The 26,633-nt window shown below is 41.5% G+C and overlaps 1 protein-coding gene across 7 annotated transcripts in view; it reads right to left on the bottom strand.

Annotated features, from left to right (window-relative positions):
- Positions 1-26,633, bottom strand: part of MTMR3 (myotubularin related protein 3) — a 128,650-nt gene that overhangs the window by 28,315 nt on the left and 73,702 nt on the right. For all 7 annotated transcript variants that reach the window (XM_052655189.1, XM_052655192.1, XM_052655193.1 and 4 more), the window contains 4 exons: positions 22,106-22,195; positions 21,583-21,699; positions 10,901-10,983; positions 8,770-8,936 (listed from right to left, as the gene is read on the bottom strand). In XM_052655189.1, the coding sequence (XP_052511149.1) occupies positions 8,770-8,936; positions 10,901-10,983; positions 21,583-21,699; positions 22,106-22,195 (457 nt within the window). The remainder of the gene's footprint in view (positions 1-8,769; positions 8,937-10,900; positions 10,984-21,582; positions 21,700-22,105; positions 22,196-26,633) is intronic.

Raw genomic sequence — 26,633 nt, 5'->3', positions numbered from 1 at the left:
TGTTTCCTGAAGGATAGCTATAAAAAGATGAGGTTCAGAGATGCAAGAGGAAATAGTCAACTGACTCTACTCCATTCTGGCAAGTTTTAAAAGTGATACAATCTTTCAAACAGGAAAAAGCTATCTGAATTGGGAGTGCCATCTGTCTACAAACTGTAAGGAATGGTGACCATCAAGAATTCTAGACAGGGAGTCTTCTCACTCAGAATCACAATACAAAAGCTGTAAAACTATGGCAACTTTCAAGTTCATTAATTAATGACGTTTTCTCCCAACTTGGAATATAGTTCCAAGTCTCTGAAAAATGTAAAAAGGTATTTACTTAGTGGTCATTTACATTAGTACCTCTATCTTAATGGATACCCAGACACCCTAAATAGAATCCTATAAATTTAAGAGTAACCATCTCCACCTCCCTCCCCTCCTCCTCAGACAGTTTTCTACATAGAACCAGTGCCCAAGAACGGGTTTAGAATTCCCATTCCCAGCGTGAAACTGAGCTGCAAACATATACTGAGTAGCCATCATTTTAAAAAATCTGTTATTGCAAGTTCCTTGAGAACAAAGAATGAGTTTAAATTCTCTTTGTATTCTCTAAAGCAGTGACTTCTTCAACTTTGAATTCGACCATCACAACCTACAGTAAGAATGTTTTACACCACAATTCAATACAATGTATTTTTTAAGAGTTTCATAAAACAATACTGACCCTTACTGTGTGTGTGACTCATTGATGTTTTCTATCCTAAGTGTTTCATTTCATACTTCATTTCTTAAAACTTCGATTTCATGACCCGCTGGTGGATCACAACCTGCAGTTTGAAAACCATTGCTTGAAAAAAAACTGGGCAGCAGACCTTACATAAACAGAGTAATTCAACTGGCTTTTGCTCACCCTGCCAGAAAAGTGCAAGCCAAGCACAGATATTGCTGGGTTTTCCTCAAGAACTCCCCTCTTAGAATTCTCATATCTCCACCAATTCAACATCACAAATGCTGTGATACCCCAATTTATTTGTTGCTTTTTATTTCCATTTTGACCCTTCCTATGGGCCTTCCCCATCCCCGAATAACGGTCTGTACCTCTTTAACGTTTTGTATTTCTTATACTACATACAGTCCAGCAATTATTTTAATGAGAATAAAAACTTTTCTTTAAAGCAGTAAGTCCCTCTACCATAAATGCAGTTATCAACCAGCAGTCTACAAAAATTTCCCCCAAAAAGTCTAGCTCCCGGGGTGATTCTGAGTACTCACTCACACCTACAATTATATGTAACCTAAAGGCCTGGGGCAGAAGGGCCAGGCCCGTACCCAGGATGTGAGGAAGATCAGTACCAGAGTCAGAGAAGGTGAGAAACAGCCTCCAGATTTTCAAATATGGAGAGCAGAACCCTTCTTTTCTGTGAGCACAGGGCCCAGTCCAGTCGTCTAGATGCACAATTACGGGACTGCGGTCAAACCCGGAAAGCAGACTCTGCTGACAAGGGCTTTTACTTCATCTAGGCAGGCAGCTGCACAACAGTGTACAGCCTGGAGTCATGCTGTTCGGGGTTAATCAAAAGGTGCTTATCAGGCAATTCACAGAGAAGAGGTCAGAGAGGCGGGTCTGATGCCACTACACTAGCAACTCAATTGCCCAGCCATCTGTCAGACTCCAGATTAATGCTCGCATCCAGAACTACCACCAAGAACACAGCTAAAACGAGACGGATGTGGAGCATACAGCTTGCGTCCATTCTTATTTAGACTTTGAAATGGGGCCAACAGCACAGTCAAGAGTTTTGCAATGAACTCCAACAGCATTATGGAGACTTCCTCCAAAACGGATTAAGACTTCGAGCAACATGGCCACAGCATGGCTGGCTAACTATGACAGGTTCAACAGTCAGAAACTAAGATTTACACGAAAACAAGGTAATGATATAATTTTCCCATTTCCCTCCTCTCTGACACATTCTACTCTTAACAGGCTAGGCAGAGAAGAGTCCATAAAAGGTTTTAATAACTTCTGAAAGACTAAACTAACTTTTACCCTTCAGAGTCTATGCCTGTGATCTCATGTCCTGGGGCAGGTTTAAAAATGGCATGACTCTGAAACATCTCAGGTGCTGTCTCACCTAAAGATGACTTAAAAGAATGTGGTTGTCTGGCCTGCTCCTAACTGGTGAGTAATGCTGTAGCCACTACCAATACTCAACAATATTGGGTGGAGACAGAAGAACTAGGTTGACTGGCTTTAAAAATGCCGCCACAGTATTTTTCATGGGTGAGTTTTCCTCTGTACTTCACAGTGAAAATATATGAAAGGAAAAAGGCATACATATACACATGTATTCAAACCAAGTCACTGAAGTTCAAGTCAAGATTGCATATGACTTGCAGCAGGTTGACTTCAGTGTGGAACACGCATAGTAAAAACAAAATACAACCTTTGGTCTTGGAGTCAGTCCAGTCAGTTACATGGCATCATCTTCTATATTCATACTTTCCAAGATGTTTTCATAAGCATGACACTCAGGAGGCACCCAAGCATTCACTGAACTGAAACAGAGCTGATTTTCAAAATATACAGATCAGCTTGGGCAGGAAGAAGAAAAATGTCCCCCACTCTGAGGAACATGGGAAACGGAAGTAGAAAGAGGACACGTGGCTTGCCCGGTGCCATTTCAAAAATTAAATGGCAGAGTACAGGTTTGAATTCAGGTTTTCTAGTCCCTAAATCAGTATGTTGCCCCCCAAATGCCTCCATCCACAAACCCATGAAAAAAGCAGGAAACTGTGGACGTCCTGGCGGCCAACGGACACCAGAAATCTTCAGGAAAGAAAGGGCTGGGAGCCAAGGCCACCGTAGCTCAGGACAAAGCCAGCTGTAGTCAGCAAACAGGAGTGAGTTCGGACCTGGCACATCTTAGGAATATTCTAAGAGCTGACTCGAATCCTAAAGAAATTAAGTCATCAAGGAAAGAAGGAATCACCTAACGATGAGGAATTTGCAGTCTGTGGCTGTGCGAGAAACAGGTTAGGCCAAGTTCAATCCTTGATAACGAAACACTGTTAACTAAAACTAAAAACACTGTTAACTAAACACTAAAGCCCAAAACTAGGGAATGCCTTTTGGAATTAGGAGCCTTAAACAAATCAAAGTTCTTATATAACATAATACAAGGTACACACAATCACTTCTTAACACAATACAACAAGGTACACCCGATAACTTCATTATCCAAGGGAACGGCAGAGATTAAACAATCTAATACCTAAGACATACTGGGGGGCTTCCCTGGTGACTCAGTGCTTAAAGAATCCACCTGCCAATGCAGCAGACACAAGTTCGATCCCTGATTCGGGAAGATGCCACATGCCATGCAGCAACTGAACCCGCAGCACCACAGTTAATGAGCCTGTGCGCCAGGCCCCGGGAGCCGCGACTATTGTGTCCAGGTGCTGGAATTCTTGAAGCCCATGCTCCACAAGGGAAGCCATGGCAATGAGAGGCCTGCACGCTGCGACAGAGAGCGGCCCCCGCTGGCCACCACTAGAGGAAAGCCTACACAGCAGCAAACACCCTGTACAACCAAAAATAAGTAAGTATTAAAAGAAAAAAAAAGACCCCGCCTTGCCCAGAGACTCCCTGGTCTTCCCTGGTCTGGGAAGACCTCACATGCCACGGAGCAACTCGCCCCAAGGCTCTGCTCTACAGCCCGCGGGCCACCCCTCCCGAAGCCCACCTGCCTAGCGCCCGTGCTCCACAGCGAAAGAGGCCACCGCAGTGAGCAGCCCGTGCACTGAAATGAAGAGCAGCCCCTGCTCACCACAACTAGAGAAAGCCCATGCACAACCATGAAAACCCACCACAGCCAAAGAATACAGTCTGAGACATCTGCATTAAAAAAAAGGAAAAGATGTAACGGGGACGTCTCTGGCTGTCCAGTGGTTAAGATTCCGTGCATCTACTGCTGGAAGCACAGATCTGATCCCTGGTCAGGGCAATGAGGGAGACCTGAGTTCGATCCCTGGGTTGGGAAGATCCCCTGGAGAAGGGAAAGGCTACCCATTCCAGTACTCTGGCCTGGAGAATTCAGTCCATGGACTGTATAGTCCATGGGGTCACAAAGAGTCAGACATGACTGAGCAACTTTCACAGGGAATTAAGATCCCATATGTCATGTGGTGTGGCCAAATAAAAACAACTCAAAAAAAAAAAAAGACGTAATGGCTAAAAACTTAGCAAATATACATGTAAAATTCACAAATTTGATTGGATGTAAAATTTAAAAACTCAAAAAAAAAAAAAAAAAAGAAGGAAAAGACCCACAAACAAACAAAAAAACACCAATGGCATATGAAGAAGGAAAAAGAAAGATGGAACGGATAAGGGAGTGAAATGAGAGAGCTTAGGCACATTCTCATCACCTTCCAAGGCTTGTTGTCAGTGACTTGTGGGAACCACTGTGGGTTCGTTCCCCTGGCTGACCAGGCGTGTGGGAAGCCGAGATTCCTAAGACTTTCCCTGAGGCTCCCCAAGGGCAGCTGCCTGTTTTTCACCTCATATCCACGGCACATCATACAATCAATTCCCAATAACTAAGAAGTGCTTTCAAGTTCTGGCTCTGTCAATGCCCTGCGGTTCAGTTCAGCTGCTCAGTCGTGTCCAACTCTTTGTGACCCCATGGACTGCAGCAGGCCAGGCCTCCCTATCCATCACCAACTCCCAGAGCTTACTCAAACTCACGTCCATCAAGTCAGTGATGCCATCCAGCCATCTCTTTCTCTGTCGTCCTCTTCTCCTCCAGCCTTTTCAATCTTTCCAGCATCAAGGTCATCTCCAGTAAGTCAGTTCTTTGCGTCAGGTGGCCGAAGTATTGGAGCTTCAGCTTGAGTCCTTCCAATGAATATGCAGAACTGATTTCCTTTTGGACTGACTGGTTTGTCTCCTTGCAGTCCAAAGGAATCTCAAGAGTCTTCTCCAACACCACAGTTCAAAAGCATCAATTCTGCAGTGCTCAGCTTTCTTCATGGTCCAACTCTCACATCCATACTTGACTACTGGAAAGACCATAGCTTTGGCTATACGGACTTCTGTCAGTAAAGTGATGTCTCTGCTTTTTAATATGCTGTCGAGGTTGGTCATAGCTTTTCTTCCAAGGAGCAAGCATCTTTTAATTTCATGGCTGCAGTCACCATCTGCAGTGATTTTGGAGCCCAAGAAAATCAAGTCTGTCATTGTTTTCCCATCTATTTGCCACGAAGTAATGAGACTGGATGACATGATCTTTGTTTTTTGAATGTTGAGCCAGCTTTTTCACTCTCCTCTTTTACTTTCATCAAGAGGCTCTCTAGTTCTTCTTTGCTTTCTGCCATAAGGGTGGTGTCATCTGCATATCTAAGGTTATGATGTTTCTCCCGGTAATCTTGATTCCAGCTTGTGCTTCATCCAGCCCCACGTTTCACATGATGTACTCTGCACATAAGTTAAATAAGCAGGGTGACAATATACAGCCTTGACGTACTCCTTTCTCAATTTTGAACCAGTCCGTTTCTCTATGTCTGGTTCTAACTGTTGCTTCTTGACCTGCATACAGATTTCTCAGGCAGGCATGGTGGTCTGGTATTCTCTTGAAGAATTTTCCACTGTTTGCTGTGATCCACACAGTCAAAGGCTTTATCATAGTCAATGAAGGTTTTTTCTGGAATTCTCTTGCTTTTTCTATGATCAAACAGATGTTGGTTGGCAATTTGATCTCTGGTTCCGCTGCCTTTTCTAAATCTAGCTTAAACATCTGCAAGTTCTCGGTTCATGTACTGTTGAAGCCTAGCCTGGAGAATTTTGAGCATTACTTTGCTAGCGTGTGAGATGAGTACTGTTGAGCAGTAGTTTGGGCATTCTTTGGCATTGCCGTTCTTTGGGATTGGAATGAAAACTGACCTTTTCCAGTCCTGTGGCCACTGCTGAGTTTTCCAAATTTGTTCAAATAAGTGCAGCACCTTCACAGCATCATCTTTCAGGATTTGAAATAGCTCAACTGGAATTCCATCACCTCCACTAGGCTTTGTTTGTAGTGATGCTTCCTAAGGGCCCCCTGACCTTGCATGCCAGGATGTCCGGCTCTAAGTGCTTGGTCTCACCATCGTGATTATCTGGGTCATGAAGATCTTTTTTGTATAGTTCTTCTGTGTATTCTTGTCACCTCTTCTTAATATCCTTTGGTTCTGTTAGGTCCATACCGTTTCTGTCCTTTACTGAGCCCATCTTTGCATGAAATGTTTCCTTGGTATCTCTAATTTTCTTGAAGAGATCTCTGGTCTTTCCCATTCTATTGTTTTCCCCTATTTCTTTGCACTGATCACTCAAGAAGGCTTTCTTATCTTTCTCCTTGCTACTCCTTCAAACTCTACATTCAGATGGATCTATCTTTCCTTTTCTTCTTTGCCTCTTGCTTCTCTTCTTTTCTCAGCGATTTGTAAGACCTCCCCAGACAGCCATTTTGCCTGTTTGCATTTCTGTTTCTTGGGGATGGTTTTGATCCTGGCCTCCTATACAATGTTAGGAACCTCTGTCCACAGTTCTTCAGGCATTCTGTCTATCACATCTAATCCCTGGATCTATTTCTCACTTCCACTGTGTAATCATAGGCGATTTGATTTAGGTCATACCTGAATTGTCTAGTGGTTTTCCCTACTTTCTCCAATTTCAGTCTGAATTTGGCACTGAGGATTCATGGTCTGAGCCGCAGTCAGCTCTGGTCTTGTTTTTGCTGACTGTATAGGGCTTCTCCATCTTTGGCTGCAAAGAATAGAATCCATCTGCTTTCGGTGTTACCCATCTGGCGATGGCCATGCACAGTCTCTTGTGTTGTTGGAAGAGGGTGTTTGCTATGACCAGTGCGTTCTCTTGGCAAAACTGTTAGCCTTTTACCTGCTTCATTTTGTACCTCAAGGCCAAATTTGCCTGTTACTCCAGGTAGCTCCTGACTTCCTACTTTTGCATTTCAGTCCCCTATGATGAAAAGGACATCTCTTTTTGGTGTTAGTTGTAGAAGGTCTTTTAGGTCTTCATAGAACCATTCACCTTTAGCTTCTTTGGCATTAGTGGCTGGGGCACAGACTTGGATTACTGTGATATTCAATGGTTTGCCTTGGAAACAGAGATTCTGTCGTTTTGAGATTGCACCCAAGTACTGCATTTCAGACTCTCTTTGTTGACTATGAGGATTGCTCCATTTCTTCCAAGGGATTCTTGTCCACAGTAGTACATATAATGGTCATCTGAATTAAATTCACCCATTCCAGTCCATTTTAGTTCACTGAATCCTGAAATGTCGATGTTCACTACTGCCATCTCCTGTCTGACCACTTCCAATTTATCTTGATTCATGGACCTGACATTCCAGGTTCCTATGTAATACAGTTCTTCATAGCATCAGACTTTACTTCCATCACCAGCCACATCCACAATTAGGCGTTGTTTTCACTTTGGCTCAGCCTCTTCATTCTTTCTGGAACTATTTCTCCACTCTTCTCCAGGAGCATATCAGGCACCTACCAACCCAGGGAGTTCATCTTTCAGTATCACATCTTTTTCCTTTTTCATACTGTTCATGGGGTTCTCAAGGCAAGAATACCAAAGTGGTTTGCCATTCCCTTCTCCGCAGACCACGTTTTGTCAGAACTCTCCACCATGACCCATTCGTCTTGGGTGGCCCTACAAGGCACGGCTCATAGTTTCACTGAGTGGGACTGTGCACCAGGCTTTGCCTCTGAGTCTTCATTTCTCTGGCTCCCAAAACAGAAACACCAGGCTACTCTGACCGTTTGACAAGGTCATGAGGGTCAAACAAAAGTATAAAGAACCTTTAAACATATCTGTTTGCTGTGATTTAATTAAACATATGAACCAAAAGCTTTGACCAGTAAATGAGCCAGGAAACAAAAGGATACAAGCCTTGTTAGCCTCCCATGTTTAACACAACCCAGAGCAGGAGTGTTAAGATTGAAGGTTCAGGATTGAAAATTGAGGTTTAAAGGAAAAAAAATATCTAAAATAAACTGTATTAGAAGGAAGCTCACATCATTTCATAGCTTAGCAATTCAAGTCATTGTTTTCAAGCTGAACATATCTTTTAAGACTCAGTGGTAGATCAGCAAACTTCTATTTATGGCAACACACAATTTATAGAAAATTACACAGAGAAATGACATGAACTTGGTCAGAGCCATTTTTGAGAGAGAAACATGGTGAGTATGACAAAGATTTCATAAGGAGTCAGGAAGTCTGGAATCCAGACTCCTAGATTACCTATAAAAGGTTATCTAGGACTTGAAAATTCAAAGACAGCAAAAGGTCACTTTGTAATCCATTATTCTGTGGCCTTACCTCACACCTCTACCTTTGTTAATGCTACTTGCTCTAAAATCCTTTTCCCCATTCTATTATCAGTAACAGTTTTCCAATCTTCAAAGCCTACTCAAATGCCACTTCTAACATGAAGTCTTCACAATCAACACTCATGGCTCCCTTCCAGCGGGTTTCCTTAACACCCATACCCTCAGTATTTTTAGTCTCAGTAAACTGGGATGTCAATTCTTACCCGTGAAAAGTAGAAAACACCTTATAATGAGCTTAGAAAAACGATGAGCACATGCTGGGTGCACCGTGAAAAGTACACTGATTAATAAATACATCAATTTTAGGAGTCTCATTTCCTGTAAGGGTGTCTCAAGCAGTAATTCAGTAAAGCCACCATTTGCACATTTAGAAAGGCCTACCTGGCCTGCACAGGTCTCCGTGTTGCTCTTTTTCACTGGCGTAGACCTCCATGCACCAAGCATGGTATGCAAACGAGAAGAGGTCTTCTATTTTAGCAGGTGGTCGGATTGCACTGTTCAGTCTCTTAAGCCACTCCTGACACTGCTCAAAGGTTGAGAACTGACACCTTTGTAAAGCCAAACAAGCACAAATGTGATCAGAAGACAGTGGACAATGAAACCTAAGGGAAGCCACCATCTCAAGAGTGCCTACTCACAGTGAAACGATAATTACAGTTAAAAATCATTAGTATAGAGGTGGTGTAATGTTTATGATTTATAATTTGAAAAAACACATTCAACAAATTTTAGTCAATGATGCAAAATGTCAAGAAGAAAGCTAGACATGTGGAAAAACTTTTTTTTTAAGACGAATAAAATCTCTTCTGAGACTGATTCGTGAAAATTATTAAAGTAAAATAGCAGTCCCTCTTCCAGGAATGGGGTTTCATTGCACTTCTCCCACCAAAGCTTTATGGTTGTCCCTCTCAAGAAATATGTTCCGTTTTTGTTTTGTTACAACATATCACGCCAAACTCAGGAACAGTTCACAGTATTACTTTTAGCCAATTAGGGAATAATTTCAAAAGTAAGCTACTTAGCAATTAAAATAAATCAGCAACTTCTGATTGAAAATCAGATACATTACACTGAAGCTCTCAGCTGTGACCATGTGGAGACCAAAACAATTCTATTATTAAGTGCAATTTCAGTGCATATATATAACTAGGAGATTAAAATAATTTAAAATAATTAAAACTGTAAAAAATACTTAATCTTTTCAAATGCAGTATTTAAAATTGAGTAATTAATACACAAGCTTTTTAAACTGTAAGTTATAACCAGTATCTATCAAAAGCAAGCCAAATCTCAATGGCTAAAAAGCAACTTAAATATTTACCTTAAAACCAAGGAGGAATCAACTATACCCCAATAAAAATTGGAAAAAACAAACAAACAAGGAGGTCATTTAAACCTCTCTCTCATCCCAACTAGTGTGACTTATCAACATGCCCACACAATGTTTACTGGCACTCTAGAATAGGTCATAAAAATAAAACAAACTGGGAGAGCTAAAAACTGGGAGAGCTACTAAATTTAAAATGCATTTCAGTCATCCCTTTTCAACCATTATAACGATGAAGCCAACACTGAAGAAATTTGACGAGCAGCAGGACATCTGTAGAGTCTTAAAGTGCCTCCCAGACTGCTATCAGTTGCAACGGAGAAAATACAGAAATTGCACAGAAAACGGGTGATTCCTTGAAAGAACGATCAAAACTACATCACTAGTAAGGAACAGGTGGGCACTGTTTGCCTCCAGCTGTAATACAATAGCCTGAAGAGGACACAACCTCACGTGTACAGTATTCCAGCTGAAAATGTACCTCAATTTATTCCTGAGGAAACACTGGACAGAAAAGAAGCATTCTATTATAATAAAAGATTGTTTTCTTCAAAGTGCTAATGTCAAAAAGATAAAGAAAGGTGATGGAAAACATTCCAGATTGAAGAAAGCTACAGAATCATGGCAACTGAATACAGTATGTGCCCTTGACTGAATCTTGCTCTGAATGAGGTAGGGGCAATGCTATAAAGGGCATTATTTGGTCAACTGACAGAATTAGAACATGTGTAGCAGACTGGATAAAATCATTACAAGTGTAAAACTGAAGCTGATAATGATATTGTGGTTATGTAACAAAATACCCCTATTCTTAAGAAAGCACACTACAGTATTTTGGGGCAAAGAGCCATGATTACATACCTTACTTTCAAATTGTTCAGAACAAGAATTTCTCACACACATACAAAATAACACAAATGGGGCAAAGTGTTAACAGTACTAGTGCTCTTTATGATTTTTATCTTTGTACTTATTTTGCAAATTTACAGTTATAGCCAAATAAAAAAGAAAACATATCTTTCCAGTAACAAAGTAGCCTGAAGACAAAATATTTCAGGGACTAACTACTCAGAAAAATGTTCCTTACTAGGCTGACCCTCAAAAGCAGTTTTTGTTCTCAAATCATGAATCCACCCTTTAAAAAGTATTTTCCACACTAAACAACAGCATAAACATGTCACATACCTGATAACTTTGCAGTCTTTGCAAGTCAAATGAAGCTGAAATATATCTCGGCATTCAACACTTTCTATAAGCTGCAATGGAATCTGCAATTAAAAAAAGATGAAGTTCCCTTAGTCAAAAAGGCATTGCCCCTGCAGTTCTGCAAAGTGTCCAGCAAGAGTGATTAGAAAGCTCTACAGGAGAAAACAGCACAGAACTGCATACTCCTGTGACTCAACAGCACTCAAGTGATTTACTGGGTGACTCGGGCTTCCCTTCCTCAGCCTCTAGTCAATGCCCTCAAGTCACGTCACAGCACAAGGACAACAAATGAAGAGGCAGCACATCTAGAAGGACAAGGAAACACAGAAACGTGTCATCTCTCCGGCAACAAACTTACTATCTCCTCTCTCAAAGCACCACTTTATGATGCTGGAGCTAGCTGTGATTTGCAGTGACACAGAAGCTGAAGGGAACCACAACAGTTAATCCTGTCCTGTTGACAAAAAAGAGCTGCAGATCAAGATACTAGTGGGACTATACTTGTCGCCTATCCCAACGACAAGGTGGGCCTGGGCCTTTGTGTCAGCAAAGCAGCAACGTGAAAAAGACTGGAGGTCTGAACTGCCTGCGGTAGCACAGAAAGCCCAAGACAGCAGACGGAGCTGCTGGGCAGGCACTCTGCTCAGCAGAAGAGGAGGGACAGCTCTCACAGTGAAAGGTTGTTGCTGAATTATGACGCCGGGATTTTTGGCCCCCGGAGGAGAATTTAATCTGGGGCCAGAGACGAGGCTTGATCACTCAGAGCTTTGGTGTAATAAAGTTTTATTAAAGTATAAAGGAGATAAAGAAAGCTTTTGACATAGGCATCAGAAGGGGGCAGAAAGTATCTCCCTGCTAGTCTTTAGCTGGATGTTATACAGTCACCAGCAGTCTGTTAATGAAAGGAAGGAATGTCTCAAAACTTAGAATGGCACCAGGCCCGTCACCCATAAGATGTATTTTGGGATAATCTTGGTTCTAAATGGTTTATCTTGGGCCATAAAAGGATTAATTTGAATTTTGAAGAAGGGCAGAGCATTATATAAATAGTGTCGTTTATACAGATTAGAGGAACGGTATCAAAGTATACCATACTGGTTTATCAAGTAGGTTCTGAGCCCAAAAGGCGGAACCGACTTGAAGACAGAGTTTGGGGTAAATGTATAGTACATTTACATAGCTTAAGATAAACATTTTTATAAGAAAAAGGAAATGGTTAACTTTAAGTGAAACCAGGTGTCATTATGGCAACACAGAATTTTAAGAGAAACCTCTTTTTAAATTTGTATAGAGAAGGAAAAAAAATATCGCTAGTTTGTTTCTTCATGCCGCTTAAGGGAGATAAAAATGTCTGACACTTGCAGGCTCTTTCCTCCATTTAGAGACCCTTGGCCTTCCTGCCTGCTACCCTCTCAACAGTGGCCTAATCGGCTAGGTTTAAGGTGTTTCAAAAGACAAGCTGAGGAGCCCTGTTTGCCAAGTAGGGCTCAAGGTATGAGTAAGCTGGGATGGTTCTCTCTCTGCCAATCTGGTCATCTGATACTGAAACAAGATCAGCATGACAGTGGAGGGGATCAGAGAAGGGAGGCAGACAGGAGGGGCCGCATCTGAAGAGGGTGAGAAATCTTCAAGCTGGTGTTAGAGCCCTCCTTCTGTCCCTCAACTTTTCCTGACTCAACCCCCTGACCTCAAAAACTTCCAATTCCCAAAACTTTTAAAGAGAGCCTGGTAAAAACTGTAGTGGGCGCTCTCACTCGTTGAAAAAGGATCTTTTTACGCTGTAGCAAGCCCCATCACAACGTGGCTCTGGGGGCTGCAAGGAGCATTCCAGCATTTCGTGTTTTACATGAGGAGGAGGCAGTCTCCTCCAGCACAGAAAGAAACAAGAGAGCGCTGCTAGCTGAGCCCATTTCAGAAACAGGCTTCAGGCAAACCCTGCCACACTGTGTGGTCACCAAAGTCAGCTGGGAACTCTCAGAACAAGGATGTGGAAAGAAGCCTGTATGATGGACACGTCGGACAAACAAAAAGAAACTGGAGCAGGGATTCAAAAAGAGAAGAAAACAAAATACTGTTACTCAGGTTATGGCTGAGAGTTCTACTTCAGAGTAGAGCCTTCTAGATTTATCTACAAAATTCCTTTATAATAGGACCAGAAGTAAGAGAAAGATTAAGAATTCCTGCCAGTGTTCAGAGAAATAAAAAGGACCTCTGGCCCTCTGTTTTTAGGTCCTCTACCCCAAGGTACTATGAGAAACCAGAGCTGATGCAGTTAAAAATTCCTTCAAGACCTGTACATCTAAGAAGGAACAACAACAACATCTCAGTAGGGATGAACTGTGAGGGCGAAACAGGAGACTGAGAGATCAGAAGGGGACACTGACCTTCCCTCAGGCCAGTCCTCTGTGTATCCTGGGACACTCATGTTAGGTTTTTTGTTTTTTAAACCTACAGTCCCCGTTCTCCCCCAATACTCCCCCAAAAACAAAAAGGAAAAGAGGTGCCAGACTGGCAGTTCAGAGGCCTGAGTTCTAATTTCAATTTTTTAAAATTTTATCAACCAAAATTCTGCCTGCTTACCAACTTCCTTGGACAATCCTCTAACCTTCCCACATGCCACCAGCCTTTGCTTTCTGGTGGTCCCAGCTTAGGAAGGCCCGGGCAGAGGGAATGGGAAGAGCCTGGGGTGGAGTGAGAGTGAGCTTTACAAATCCACAGGCTCTCACAGCAATCACTTGCTCCATGTCCCCTCCAACACCCTACCTTATAGCTAGAAAACCTGAAAACCTACTAACATTACTACCAGATGCTGGAGGGAATGGACCAGCCTGTGCTATTTTGCTACAAAAAATAAAAGTTTTACATCCCTCCTATTTGGACTAGAGCCCAAGAGCCTAGGTTCAGACTTCTAAGATACAAAGACGCAACACCCCAGAGCATGCAGAGCACTCGCTGCCCACATGCTCCCAATGTGCAATGTTTCATGTACTTTAAAACTGCAAACTTAAGAAAGAAGGATAAAAATACTGGTTGCTAGTATACCGATCCTACCAAATCACAACAACCATGTGTATTCAAGTCACAGATAGAGAAAACAGATTTTAATAATCATGCAGATTATCACATGCAAGGAAGTTTAATATGCAGCAAGAACAAGGACGTAAAAGAGAAACACTTGCTTTTGTATCAAATGAACAGCTCCCTTTTTTCTTCCCCTTTCATTTCAATGTTACTCTTCAATGCACCCACCCCACCCTCGAGATTGCCTTCCCTTTGAAAAAGGTGGAGCTAGCTAGCTTTTCCTCTTCATATAGCCAACCAAAATATAAAATAAGCTTCTCTACTTCTTTAAAGGCAAGACCACTGATTCAGGTTTCTCAGCTTTCATCACATATGAGGAGGATCCCTACCATTTCTGTCACTAGACAGACCCAACAGCAAAGAGATACAGGTTCATGAGGCAGGCCATTTTACAGCTCGGTGAGGTTAAGACACTCCACTAAAGCTGGTGCCAGAGTCAGGACCAGAATCCATGGCTGCCTTCCAGCTCAGGGCCCTGTCAACAACATACATGGTGCTCCGTTCTTCCTCTCGGACGCCCTTCCCTTCTGTGTGAGCACTACTTCAGTTTTTCTTTCACTATAAGCAGCCTCTTCACCAGGGATCTTAAGCGGAAAACAGAATGTAAACCAACCAAGATTCTCTAGAGGCAATTCTAAGAAATCTGAAGTCACAGTCATGTCCTCCCTAACCCAATGGCTCAGTGCTTTGCACCAACGCATCCTCATTTTGCTCCTTTCTTCTCTGCCGCCTTCTTGCCAGGCAATTCTCTCTCCCATTACAGTGCTTTTCTCCTTATAAAACCCACCAAACTCATGCTTAAAATACATCAAACACACTCCAGTGCTGTTAATCAATTCCTCTAAAGGTCAAAAGTTACCTTACATACACCAAAACTCATGAGAGCATCAATCCAAAAGAGCAGGACAGCGGCAGTTTAAGAACATAATAGACATGCTTAAGTATAAGAGTCGCAGTACTCATTCCAGAGGGAATTTTATGTTATTTCCTACTGTATTTACCATAGTTCATTCTGGGTCTGTATATGTGTGAATTACTAAGCACCAGAATTTAAAAGGGGGATAATGTATACTTTTTAATAACAAATGCCCTTTTTAGAGACTGAATGAGGAAGTATTAACCTTGCATACACATGGCAAGTAAAAATGGCAATAACAGAGTAAAAATAATGTAATGAGTCTTAGCCTAAAATCTATATAACACACCATGAATGATCTGGGTTCTAACGATTTAAAAACCAGTCAGAAGAAAATGGTCACAGGTTAAAGACTCAAATTCTTTACTGCTCACTTTTGGTATTTACAATCTTCCAACATGGGTTTTCAGAAGCCTCCTCTGATTTATGAATGCTAAGGCCAAAGGGCATCATTAACAATAACCTACTTCTGATGCTTGGAGAGTAACAAAGATTTTCAATGTACAACAGTTAGCAATGTAAAAAATGTGGGAAATGCTAAGGAAGGTGTTTCCAGGAATAATTCCAGCTTGTTCCTAAGAAGCATTAACAGACCAGTCTAGAAATGGAGTTTTAATGTCCTTTTAAGTACTAACGTGGTCCTTACTTCTGGTTGAACTTCAGTTTACATTTTTTGAAAGTCACAATTCCATCTGCTCATGGGACTATGGGGCTTTACCCCCACTCCACAAACTGTCCTCATGTACAAAACCACTAGAACTTTCTCTAATATGAGGAAAGGGACTCATGCAGAGAGGACACATTTTGCTGATTGGCAAGGTGAGCATCTGACACTCAAAACCAGTTTGTTCCAAGCACAGGTGCAACAACCGCCTACAATTCTCATGCTACTTACTGGGATTTCAGAAGCAGCAGACTGAGAGGCGGTCTATTGAATTACACAACAAAAATCATTTTAAAATTTCATTATCTTCACTTGAACACTTACTTGTTTGTAAATTGGCTCAGCAAAGAAATATACCTATACATATGTAAAAATACAGTTTGGGAAAAGCATGGAATAGGAGCAATTCATACCTTAAATGCTACAACTATACTGGAGGTTCTTTACCCTAGAAATTGGAAAGTTGCTATAATGTATGTGCATTACAATATGATGTATTTCAATGTGCTGTGAGATTAAGAGAATATATGATATCAGACAGCTATGTAAAGCTTGACGGTGTAAGTCATTTAAGAGTTACATGTGTTCATTTGAAAACATACAAAATGATGCAAACGGGAGCATGCCACAATACGTACTGACACATCTGAGTTTTGATGGTTGAGATATGTTTGATTTAGATATAGTAACTTTTAGGGGAGGGGTCTCTTAGTATCACAGATTTTACTGAAACACTCATCTGCTGAGGGAGGACCAGAATAGGAGGAGCCATGGTTTCCTGGAGTGACCACAGGTTTTAGGAGCTTAGCGCTAACTGTGATGGGATTAACTTATTTGTACAAAGAAGTCCTAGTCTCTTCCAATCTGAATTATTTAAAATCACTGCAACTACAAAATACTTTTGCACAACCATTTTTCAGTGCAGAGCCATTACCTTGGGCTTTTAAAACAGCGACAGGCAGCCTCTGTGCCTTAGAGGGTTATCATGCTAAATGGGAAACACTTTTCGGTGAAGAAACGGGTCACAAGTTAAAAACAAGGGTAAGTTTTCTTAAGCACTGTATCTCAATCACAGTTTGGGGACCAACAATTCCAGAAAACAACCTACTCATACAGCTACTGCTGGAGAAAAAGATGATGCAGGCTTAGAGAAAAAGATGACTTAAAATGAGCTTTAAACCCAGAAAAATTTTTAAAATGGTCTAATATCTATTTCAAACCCATTATTAACTTCAATTCACTTAATATTTACTGAATACTATGGCACAAGTAAACACATTGGATTCTAAAGATACAAAGATGAACAAACAAAAAATTACAACATGTCTGGTAAAAGTTGTCAAACTGTGTTCAAGACACAGAAAAGGCCAGGAGAGAGGGTAATAAACTGTCAGGGAGGGAACTGGGACCGAGAAAGGCTTCACAGAAGAATATTATCACCTGAACTGGGTTTTGACAGGTGAAGAAAAGTTCCTTGGGTAGGAGAAGAGAAAACTCAGAGGTATAAGGTGTGTCTGAGAGCCCAAAGAGGGTGGTTTTACTAATACAAAGCGGAGAAGGGGAGAGAGAGGGAGGCAGAAAAGCTGTAAAGGACCAAGGATCACACCACTTAGGGTGACACCGTGTTAATCAAGAAAGACTGAAGGCCTTTAGGTTGGTGAATGACATGATCCAATGCATGCTTTCTCTCCAACAGATCCTCTACCCCAACAGATCTAAAAATAGTGTCTGAAATACCTGGCCATAAACCAAAAAGCTGAGAGACGGGACTGCATGAAAAAATGCAATGATAGAAAACTACATTATCTCCACATGCAATTTAATTAAATTTCACCAATTCTAGACATTTAAACACAAAATTCAATTGGGTAATTCTACTAAATATTGCTGTCATGATTTCCACAGGAGCTGGTAGGGTCTGGTTGCTGGAATATCATAGGAGATTCCATCCTGTCCCCTCTTATCAGGGCCACTCAATTCCAAACAGACCCTTCTGAACAGTGGTACATGGTATGAAAGCACAATATGCCTCTTGCCTTGGTGAATCCAGTGTGTATTTTTAGCTGACAGAAAACTAAGACAAGAGCTACGATCACAGCCCAGATCTACAGGCCCGAAGGGATTCAGGCCACAGTGACTCCTAGACGTAAACGCTTAACGGCACAGGACAGTCATCAACACTAAAGCAATAAACGCCAACCACAAAGAAAATGTCAGCCATTCGAATCTTGACAAGGAAAAAATATGATGAAGGAACTGGGTAACTTGGATGGCTGAGTAAAACAACTTTCTAAGAATCCCAAAATGAGCTCCCGAACACACTATCTGAATGAAGGGACAGTCCTGAGCTTTTATAAGATGTCATAGTACACTTCTTTGTGGTAGAACCGAAGTGCAAAGAGCCACAACACTGTTCAATGAGGAAAGAAGGCAGCATTCATTTGGTTAGAATACATGACCTTTGGCATTTCTGTGCTGGAAGACAAGTTTACTGAACTTTCTGTGCTGGAAGACAAGTTTACTGAAAAAGACTAAGGATGGCAATAGTGCTGGAAGACCCAGTTCACTGAGATACCCTCTTAATTGAAAAGGAATGCACTCAAAAGTTGAGCTTTCCCTCTCTTCAGCAATACACAGTATATTACGCAAATAAACATTTTATTTAACATCTGTCCTTATACCACTAAGAAGACGTGAGAGTCACTTCATTCTGTAACAGAAGCCTGCACTGAACTCAAAGTACATCTCATCATTTGAAGTTGCTGTTCAGTCGCTAAGTTGGGTCCAACTCTTTGCGACCCCATGGACTACAGCAAGCCAGGCTTTCCTGTTCTACACTATCTCCTGGGAAGTCGCTCAGTCGTGTCCTACTCTTTGCGACCCCATGGATGGTAGCCTACCAGCCTCCGCGGTCCATGGGATTTTCCAGGCAAGAATAATGGGGTGGGCTGCCATTTCCTTCTCCAGGGGATCTTCCCAACCCAGGGATCGAACCCGGGTCTCCTGCATTACAGACGCTTTACCATCTGAGCCACTATAGTAGTGTACACTATCTCCTGGAGATTGCTCAAATTCATGTTCATGGAGTAGGTGATACTATCTAACCATCTTGCGCTCTACCACCCTCTTGTCCTTTTGCTTTCAATCTTTCCCAGCGTCAGTGTCTTTTTCAATGAGTCAGCTCTTTGCCATCAGGTGGCGAAAGTACTTCAGCATCAGCCCTTCCAATGAACAGTCAGGGCTGGCCTCCTTTAGGATGGACTGTTTTGATCTCCTTGCAGTCCACAGGACTCTCAAGAGTCTTCTCCGACACCACAGTTTGAAAGCATCAACTCTTCAGTGCTCAGCCTTCTTTAAGGTCCTACTCTCACATCCATACGTGACTACTGGAAAAGCCACAGCTTTCACTAGACAGACCTTTGTTGGAAAAGCGATGTTTCCACTTTTTAATACGCTACTTAGGTTTGTCATACATTCCCTTGCGAGGAACAAGCGTCTTTTAATTTCATGGCTGCAATCACCATCCACAGTGATTTTAGAACCCACAAAAATAAAACCCATCACTGTTTTCACTTTTCCCCCTTCTGTTTGCCATGAAATGATGGGACCTGATGCCATGATCTTACTGAATGTTGAGTTTTAAACCAGCTTTTCCACCCTCATCAAGAGGCTCTTCGGTTCCTCTTCGCTTTCTGCCATTAGAGTGTATCATCTGCATTTCTGAGACTGTTAACATTTCTCCTGGCGATCTTGACTCCAGCTTGTGATTCACCCACCTTGGCATTTCGCATGATTACTCCGCATACAAACTGAATGAACAGGGTGATAATATACAGACTTATCATATTCCTATCCCTAGTTTGAACCTGTAAGCTGTTCCATATAGGGTTCTAACTGTTGCTTCTTAACCCATAAACAGGTTTCTCAGGAGACAGGTTATGGTAGTCTGGTATTCACATCTCTAAGAATCTTCCAGTTTGTTGTGATCCACACAGTCAAAGGCTTTATAGCATAGTCAATGAAGCAAATGTTTTTCTAGAATTCCCTTGTTTTATCTGTGTGCTTAGTTGCTCAGTCACGTCCAGCTCTTTGTGACTCCACGGACTGTAGCCTGCCAGGTTCCTCTGTCCATGGGGATTCCCCAGGCAACAATACTGGAGTGGGTTGCCATGCCCTCTTCCAGGCGATCTTCCTAACCCAGGGACTGAACCCAGCTCTCCCACATTGCAGGCGGATTCTTTACCAACTGAGCCACCAGGGAAGCCCTGCTTTCTCTATGATTCAACAAATGTTGACAATCTGACCTCTGGTTCTCTGCCTTTTCTAAACCCAACTTGTATATCTGATAGTTCTCGGTTCATGTACTGAAGCCTAGCTTGAAGAATTTTGAGCATAACCTTACTAGCATGCGAAATGAGCACAACTGTATGACAGTTTGAACATTCTTTGGCATAGCCCTTCTTTGGGACTGGAATGAAAATTAAGCGTTTCCAGTCCTGTGGCCATTGCTGAGTTTTCCAAATTTGCTGACATACTGCGTGTAGGACTTTAACTGCATCATCTTTTAGGATTTTAAACAACTCAGCTGGAATTCCATCACCTCCACTAGCTTTGTTCATAGCGATGCTTCCTAAGGCCCACTTGACTCCACACTCCAGGTTGTCTGGCTCGAGGTGATGTGACCACACCACTGTGGTCATTTCGGTGATTAAGAACTTTTTTGTATAGTTCTTTTGTGTATTCTTGCCACATCTTCTTAATCTCTTCTGCTTCTGTTAGGTTCTTTCCATTTCTGTCCTTTATCATGCCCATCTTCGCATGAAATGTTCCCTTGATATCTCCAATCTTCCTGAAGAGATCACGCATCTTTCCCATTCTGTTGTTTTCCTCTACTTCTTTGTATTGTTCATTTAAGAAGGTCCTCTGTCTCCTTGCTGTTCTCTGGAACTCTTCATTCAGTTAGGTAAATCTTTCCCTTTCTCCTTTGCTTTTTGCTTCTCTTCCTTCCTCAGCTATTTGTAAAGCTTCTTCAGACAACCACTTTTCCTCCTGACATTTCTTTTTCTCTGGGGTGGTTTTGGTCACTGGCTCCTGTACAATGTTATGAACTTCTGTCTATAGTATTCATCCCCTGCACTGAATAATCATAAGGGATTTGATTTAGGAGGTGGTGCTAGTGGTTAAGAACCTGCCTGCCAATGCGGGAGAAGTAAAAGATGCAGGTTCGATCCCTGGGTTGGGAAGATGCCCTGGAGAAAGAAATGGCAACCCACTCTAGTAGTCATGCCTGGAGAATCCCCTCGACAGAGGAGTCTGGTGGGCTATAGACCATAGGGTCGCTCAGAGTCAGACGTGACTGAAGTGACTTAATGCATACCTGAATGGCCTAGTGGTTTTCCCCACTTTCTTCAGTTTAAGACTGAATTTTGCAATAAGGAGCTCATGATTTGGGCCACAGTCAGCTCCAAGTCTTGTTTTTGTTGACTGTACAGAGCTTCTTCATCTTCGGCTACAAACAATATGATCAACTCAATTTTGGTACTGACCCTTTGGTGATGTCCACGTGCACAGTCATCTCCCGGTGTTGTTGGAAAAGGATGTTTGCTATCACCACTGTACTTTCTTGACAGAACTGTTAGCATTTGACATTAAGGTCTAGGAAATTCTCTCACCTGAGGCAGTCGGTAACGACTAAAAATTGAGAAATAAAAGCCCACCCAGCTTCTGCACCATTACAAATCTCGACGATACAGTATTACCAGCTGCAAATCATGCAGTGTTGCTAACAATGGACACCTCAGCTGCCAACTACATATATCATTTTAATCAAGCGTAAGAGCTGCTTGCTAATGTAGTGTCCCCAGTGCTTAAATTGAGAAAAAAGCAGAGTACACAATGTTTTCATGCTGAACCCTATTAACACTCCTCTTGTGAGAAACTTAAGGTTTTTTACTTCCTTTCTCCATCTACTTTAGTGGAAGAACAGCTGACAGCACTTACATTAACAAGCGACTCCTTGAACTTGATGTGAAGTCTGTAATTAGAAAGGGCAATGATGGCATCCTCAGCACGGCCCACGTACTCTGTGCTTTCTCCATGAAGTTCAAGAAAAGGGACCTTCAAAGGGGAAGAAGAAACGCTTCAGAGTCCTGAAGTAGTAAAGCAAAGCCTTTAAACACAGGTCAGGTGAATGGACTATCAACACTGTCACCCAAGACAGCACATAAATGGGTACGGGACCTAAAGAGGATGGGTTTACACCTGCAAGATTGAAAAACCTAGTTATTCACATTTAAGACTCAAGAAGGAATGACACAGAGATGACCACACCTCAGTGGGAAAGTCCTTCTAAAAGAGATGTTTTCCAGCATACATTTCTGTCATGTGTGTGGTTTAGGGAAAAAACTACATTTCTCTAATATGTATTCCTACATGCAGGGCATCACTTCAATCCCCTGGCTCTGCTGCATTGTCACTATGATGCTTCATACTTGTTTCACAATCAAAAGTGGCCTGGAATTACCTGAAGATTCTCATCCTCCCGGATCAGCTGCTTCCTGGGAAAGATCTGATTGGCCTGGATGCACTCAAGGCTGTGCCGAGTCTCTTCATCCTGGAAAAAACCCAAATGTTCAAATAATTTCAAAGCTCCTACTCCATGTTTGGTTTTTCTGCCATGTCTAGTAGCATAATCACAATGAAAATCCAGGTGCCTCTAAATGGAAAACACATCAATACCAAAGAAAGTCAAAGAGGTTAAGAACATTTCTATTAAGCACTAATAAGTTGTTAGTATATTACTTTTAGGAGAAACTAAGATATAGTGGCTTTTTTCTCTTAAGTTATAATCTTTATTTTTAAAAGATGCATTCTGAATTATTATTTAAGAATGAAATGATATGACCAATATCTGGAATATGACTCAAAACATTTGGAAGGGGAAGGGTAACAAGGAAGTGAATGGAGCATAAATGAAACAGCTGTCTATGAGGGGATTAATAAGTGGAACTTTAAGTGAGAGTTCACTATACCTCAGTGTCTACTCTGGTTATATGGGAACTTTCCATAACAAAAACTGCTTTCTTTTCGATGTAAACTGAAGAACTGAATCCTCAAACTGAAAACGTGTGTGAACCACTACCCCTAGTTTAATCTTTGTATTACATATTTATTTCTTCCCTGGTGGCTCAGACGGTAAAGCAACTGCCTGCAATGCAGGAGACCCGGGTTCAATTCCTGGGTCGGGAAGATCCCCTGGAGAAGGAAATGACAATCCACTCCAGCACTCTTGCCTGGAAAATCCCATGGACAGAGGAGCCTGATAGGCTACAGTCCATGGAGTCACAAAGAGTCGGACACGACTGAGCAACTTCACTTTCACTTTCACAAGGCAATCTCAAAAAAAAAAAAAATTATAATCTAAATGGTACTTGAACTAATCATAATTTACATAAAAACAGTCTTTTACATTATAAATTTGTATGGTATACAAAGATCAGGGGGAAAAGGAATCTACTGGAAAGTCCAGAGGTAAATTATGATGAAATTATTTACACAGCAAGTTTTATAAGAACAATAGCAATTTTAAGCATACACCCTAATAGAACGGTTCTCAAAATGTGATCTGCGGATTCTGAGACCCTTTCAGGGCCTCTATAAGGTTAAAATCACAGTCACAATAATACAAAGACTTTTAAAAATACTAAGCCTGTAATAATACTAAGCCTTTTTTCTCTGCATTGACATTTGTACAAACAGCACAGAGAGCCTCAGTGGGTAAACCTGCTGGCCCCTTATTATAATCTAGCAGTGGCACTTTGAATGTCCTTGGTAACAAGTAGGAGAAAAATGATCAATTTTATTACATTCTGACCCTTAAGTCTTTTTCTTTTTTAAAGAGGAAAACAGGGACTTCCCTGGTGGTCCAGTGGTTGAGACTCTAAGCTCCTAATGGAGGGAGCATGGGTTCAATCCCTGGTTGGGGAACTAAGATCCCACATGCTGCATGTCCAATAAATATATAAAATAAAATATTAAAAAATAAATAAACAGGAAATACACATGAAAGCCTTCTGCTACACACTGAAGTATTATGGCTGTCTCAAGGTAAAGCACTTGTGCAACTGTTTCAGTTACAAGCTGAACTAGCAACTCCTTTTGCAAATCAATGAGCACCGTTTGCAACTGAAAAGAACTGAAAAACTATGGTAATTCGGACTTCACTAGATCTTTTCTTCAAATGCCATCAGTTGCCAGTGATGAAGTTTTAATGAGAAAATTAGAATTTTGAAAGGCTATCATCTGCCAGAAGGAACTTCACAGCTTTCCAGTACCAAATACTTTCCTGATATGCCCAGTGGCAATACTACCAGTGTGATTTTTAAAATAAATTTTATTGCAAATTAGGTCTACCTTTGGAAAACCTGCATTACTCATTTTCTCATTATTCATTATTTTCAAAATGACCTGGTCATGATGTTACAAAATCATGCATGGATAGAAGATCCATTTAAAGTACAAGACAACTGATGGTTTTAACTGATGGTTTGAACAAAAAGTTCACTGACATGACTTCAAATTCCACATTGCAACTAACCTTCAAAGAACTGACACTTGTCAAGTTTTGATGTGTAACAGACGAATACAACTACCTGGAAAAATTATTAAAGTACCCTTTCATTTTCTAACTACTGAGTAAGCCTCGATTTACTTCATTTCAAAAAATACACTGTAACAAATCAGATGAAGAAGTAGATATGAGAATCCAGCTATCATCTATTAAGCCAAATATTTTTTTTTAAACTGTAAAAATGTAAAACAACATCACTCTTTTACATTAATTATTGCTGGATGAGAAAAATGTTACTTTTCATTTAAAATGTTATGGGAAATTGGTATTGTTACTTTTAAAATGAATTTATGAACATTTTAAGGGTTTCTCAGCTTTGACTTCTAAATCAAATCTCTTACAATTATACAGCGGAAGTAACAAATAGATTCAAGGGATCAGATCTGATAGAGTGCCGGAAGAACTAAGGATGGATGTTCATGACACTGTACAGGAGACAGTGATCAAGACCATCCCCCAAAAAAAGAAATGCAAAAGGGCAAAACTGTTGTCTGAGGAAGCCTTACAAATAGCTATGAAAAGAAAAGAAGTGAAAGGCAAAGGAGAAAAGGCAAGATATACCCATTTGAATGCAGAGTTCCAAAGAACAGCAAGGAAATATAAGAAAGCCTTCCTCAGTGATCAATGCAAAGAAATAGAGGAAAACAATAGAATGGGAAAGACTAGAGATCTATTCAAGGAAATGAGAGCTACCAAGAGAATTTTTCATGCACAGATGGGCAATAAAGGACAGAAATGGACAATAAAGGACAGAAACAGTATGGCCCTAACAGAAGCAGAAGACATTAAGAAGTGACAGGAATACACAGAAGTACTGCACAAAAAAGATCTTCACAACCCAAACAATCACGATTATGTGATCACAACCCTAGAGCCAAACATCCTGGAATGTGAAGTCAAGTGGGCCTCAGGAAGCATCACTACAAACAAAGCTAGTGGAGGTGATAGAATTCCATCTGAACTATTTCAAATCCTAAAAGATGATGTTGTGAAAGTGCTGCACTCAATATGCCAGCAAATTTGGAAAACTCAGCAGCAGTGGTCACAGGACTGGAAAAGGTCAGTTTTCATTCCAATCCCAAAGAAAGGCAATGCCAAAGAATGCTCAAACTACCGCACAATTGCACTCATCTCACACGCTAGTAAAGTAATGCTCAAAATTCTCCAAGTCAGGCTCCATCAGTATGTGAACTGTGAACTCCCAGATGTTCAAGCTAGTTTTAGAAAAGGCAGAGGAACCAGACACCAAACTGCCAACATCAAAAAAGCAACAGAGTTTGAGAAAAACATCTACTTCTGCTTGATTGACTATACCAAAGCCTTTGACTGTGTGGATGACAATAAACTGGAAAATTCTGAGAGATGGGACCACCTGACCTGCCTCCTGAAAAATCTGTATACATGTCAAGAAGCAACAGTTAGAACTGTACATGGAACAACAGACTGGTCCCAAATAGGAAAAGGAGTAAGTCAAGGCTGTATATTGTCACCCTGCTTATTTAACTTATATGCAGAGTACATCATGAGAAACGCTGGGCTGGAGGAAGCACAAGCTGGAATCACGACTGCCAGGAGAAATATCAGTAACCTCAGACAGGCAGATGACACCACTCTTATGGCAGAAAGTGAAAAAGAACTAAAGAGCCTCTTGATGAAAGTGAAAGTGGAGAGTGAAAAAGTTGGCTTAAAGCTCAACATTCAGAAAACGAAGATCATGGCATCTGGTCCCATCACTTCCTGGCAAAGAGATGGGGAAACAGTGACAGACTTTATTTTGGGGGGCTCCAAAATCACTGCAGATGGTGACTGCAGCCATGAAATTAAAAGATGCTTACTCCTTGGAAGGAAAGTTATGACCAACCTAGACAGAATATTCAAAAGCAGAGACGTTACTTTGCCAACAAAGGTCCGTCTAGTCAAGGCTATGGTTTTTCCTGTGGTCATGTATGGATGTGAGAGTTGGACTGTCAAGAAAGCTGAGCGCCAAAGAATTGATGCTTTTGAACTGTGGTGTGGGAGAAGACTCTTGAGAGTCCCTTGGACTGCAAGCAGATCCAACTAGTCCATCCTAAAGGAGATCAGTCCTGGGTGTTCTTTGGAAGGACTGATGCTAAAGGTGAAAGTCCAAGACTTTGGCCACCTCATGAGAAGAGTTGACCCATTGGAAAAGACTTTGATGCTAGGAGGGATTGGGGGCAGGAGAAGGGGATGACAGAGGATGAGATAGCTGGATGGCATCACCGACTCAACGCACATGAGTTCGGGCGAACTCCAGGAGTTGGTGATGGACAGGGAGGCCTGGTGTGCTGCAGTCCATGGGGTCACAAAGAGTCGGACACGACTGAGCGACTGAACTGAACTGAAACACAGAAGGGGGCTTCCCTGGTTGCTCAGAGGTAAAGCACACTCTTGCCAATGAAGG

Source organism: Budorcas taxicolor, chromosome 17, assembly GCF_023091745.1.
Source record: "Budorcas taxicolor isolate Tak-1 chromosome 17, Takin1.1, whole genome shotgun sequence".
Taxonomy (NCBI): domain Eukaryota; kingdom Metazoa; phylum Chordata; class Mammalia; order Artiodactyla; family Bovidae; genus Budorcas; species Budorcas taxicolor.
This window is presented reverse-complemented; position numbering and strand designations above follow the sequence as displayed.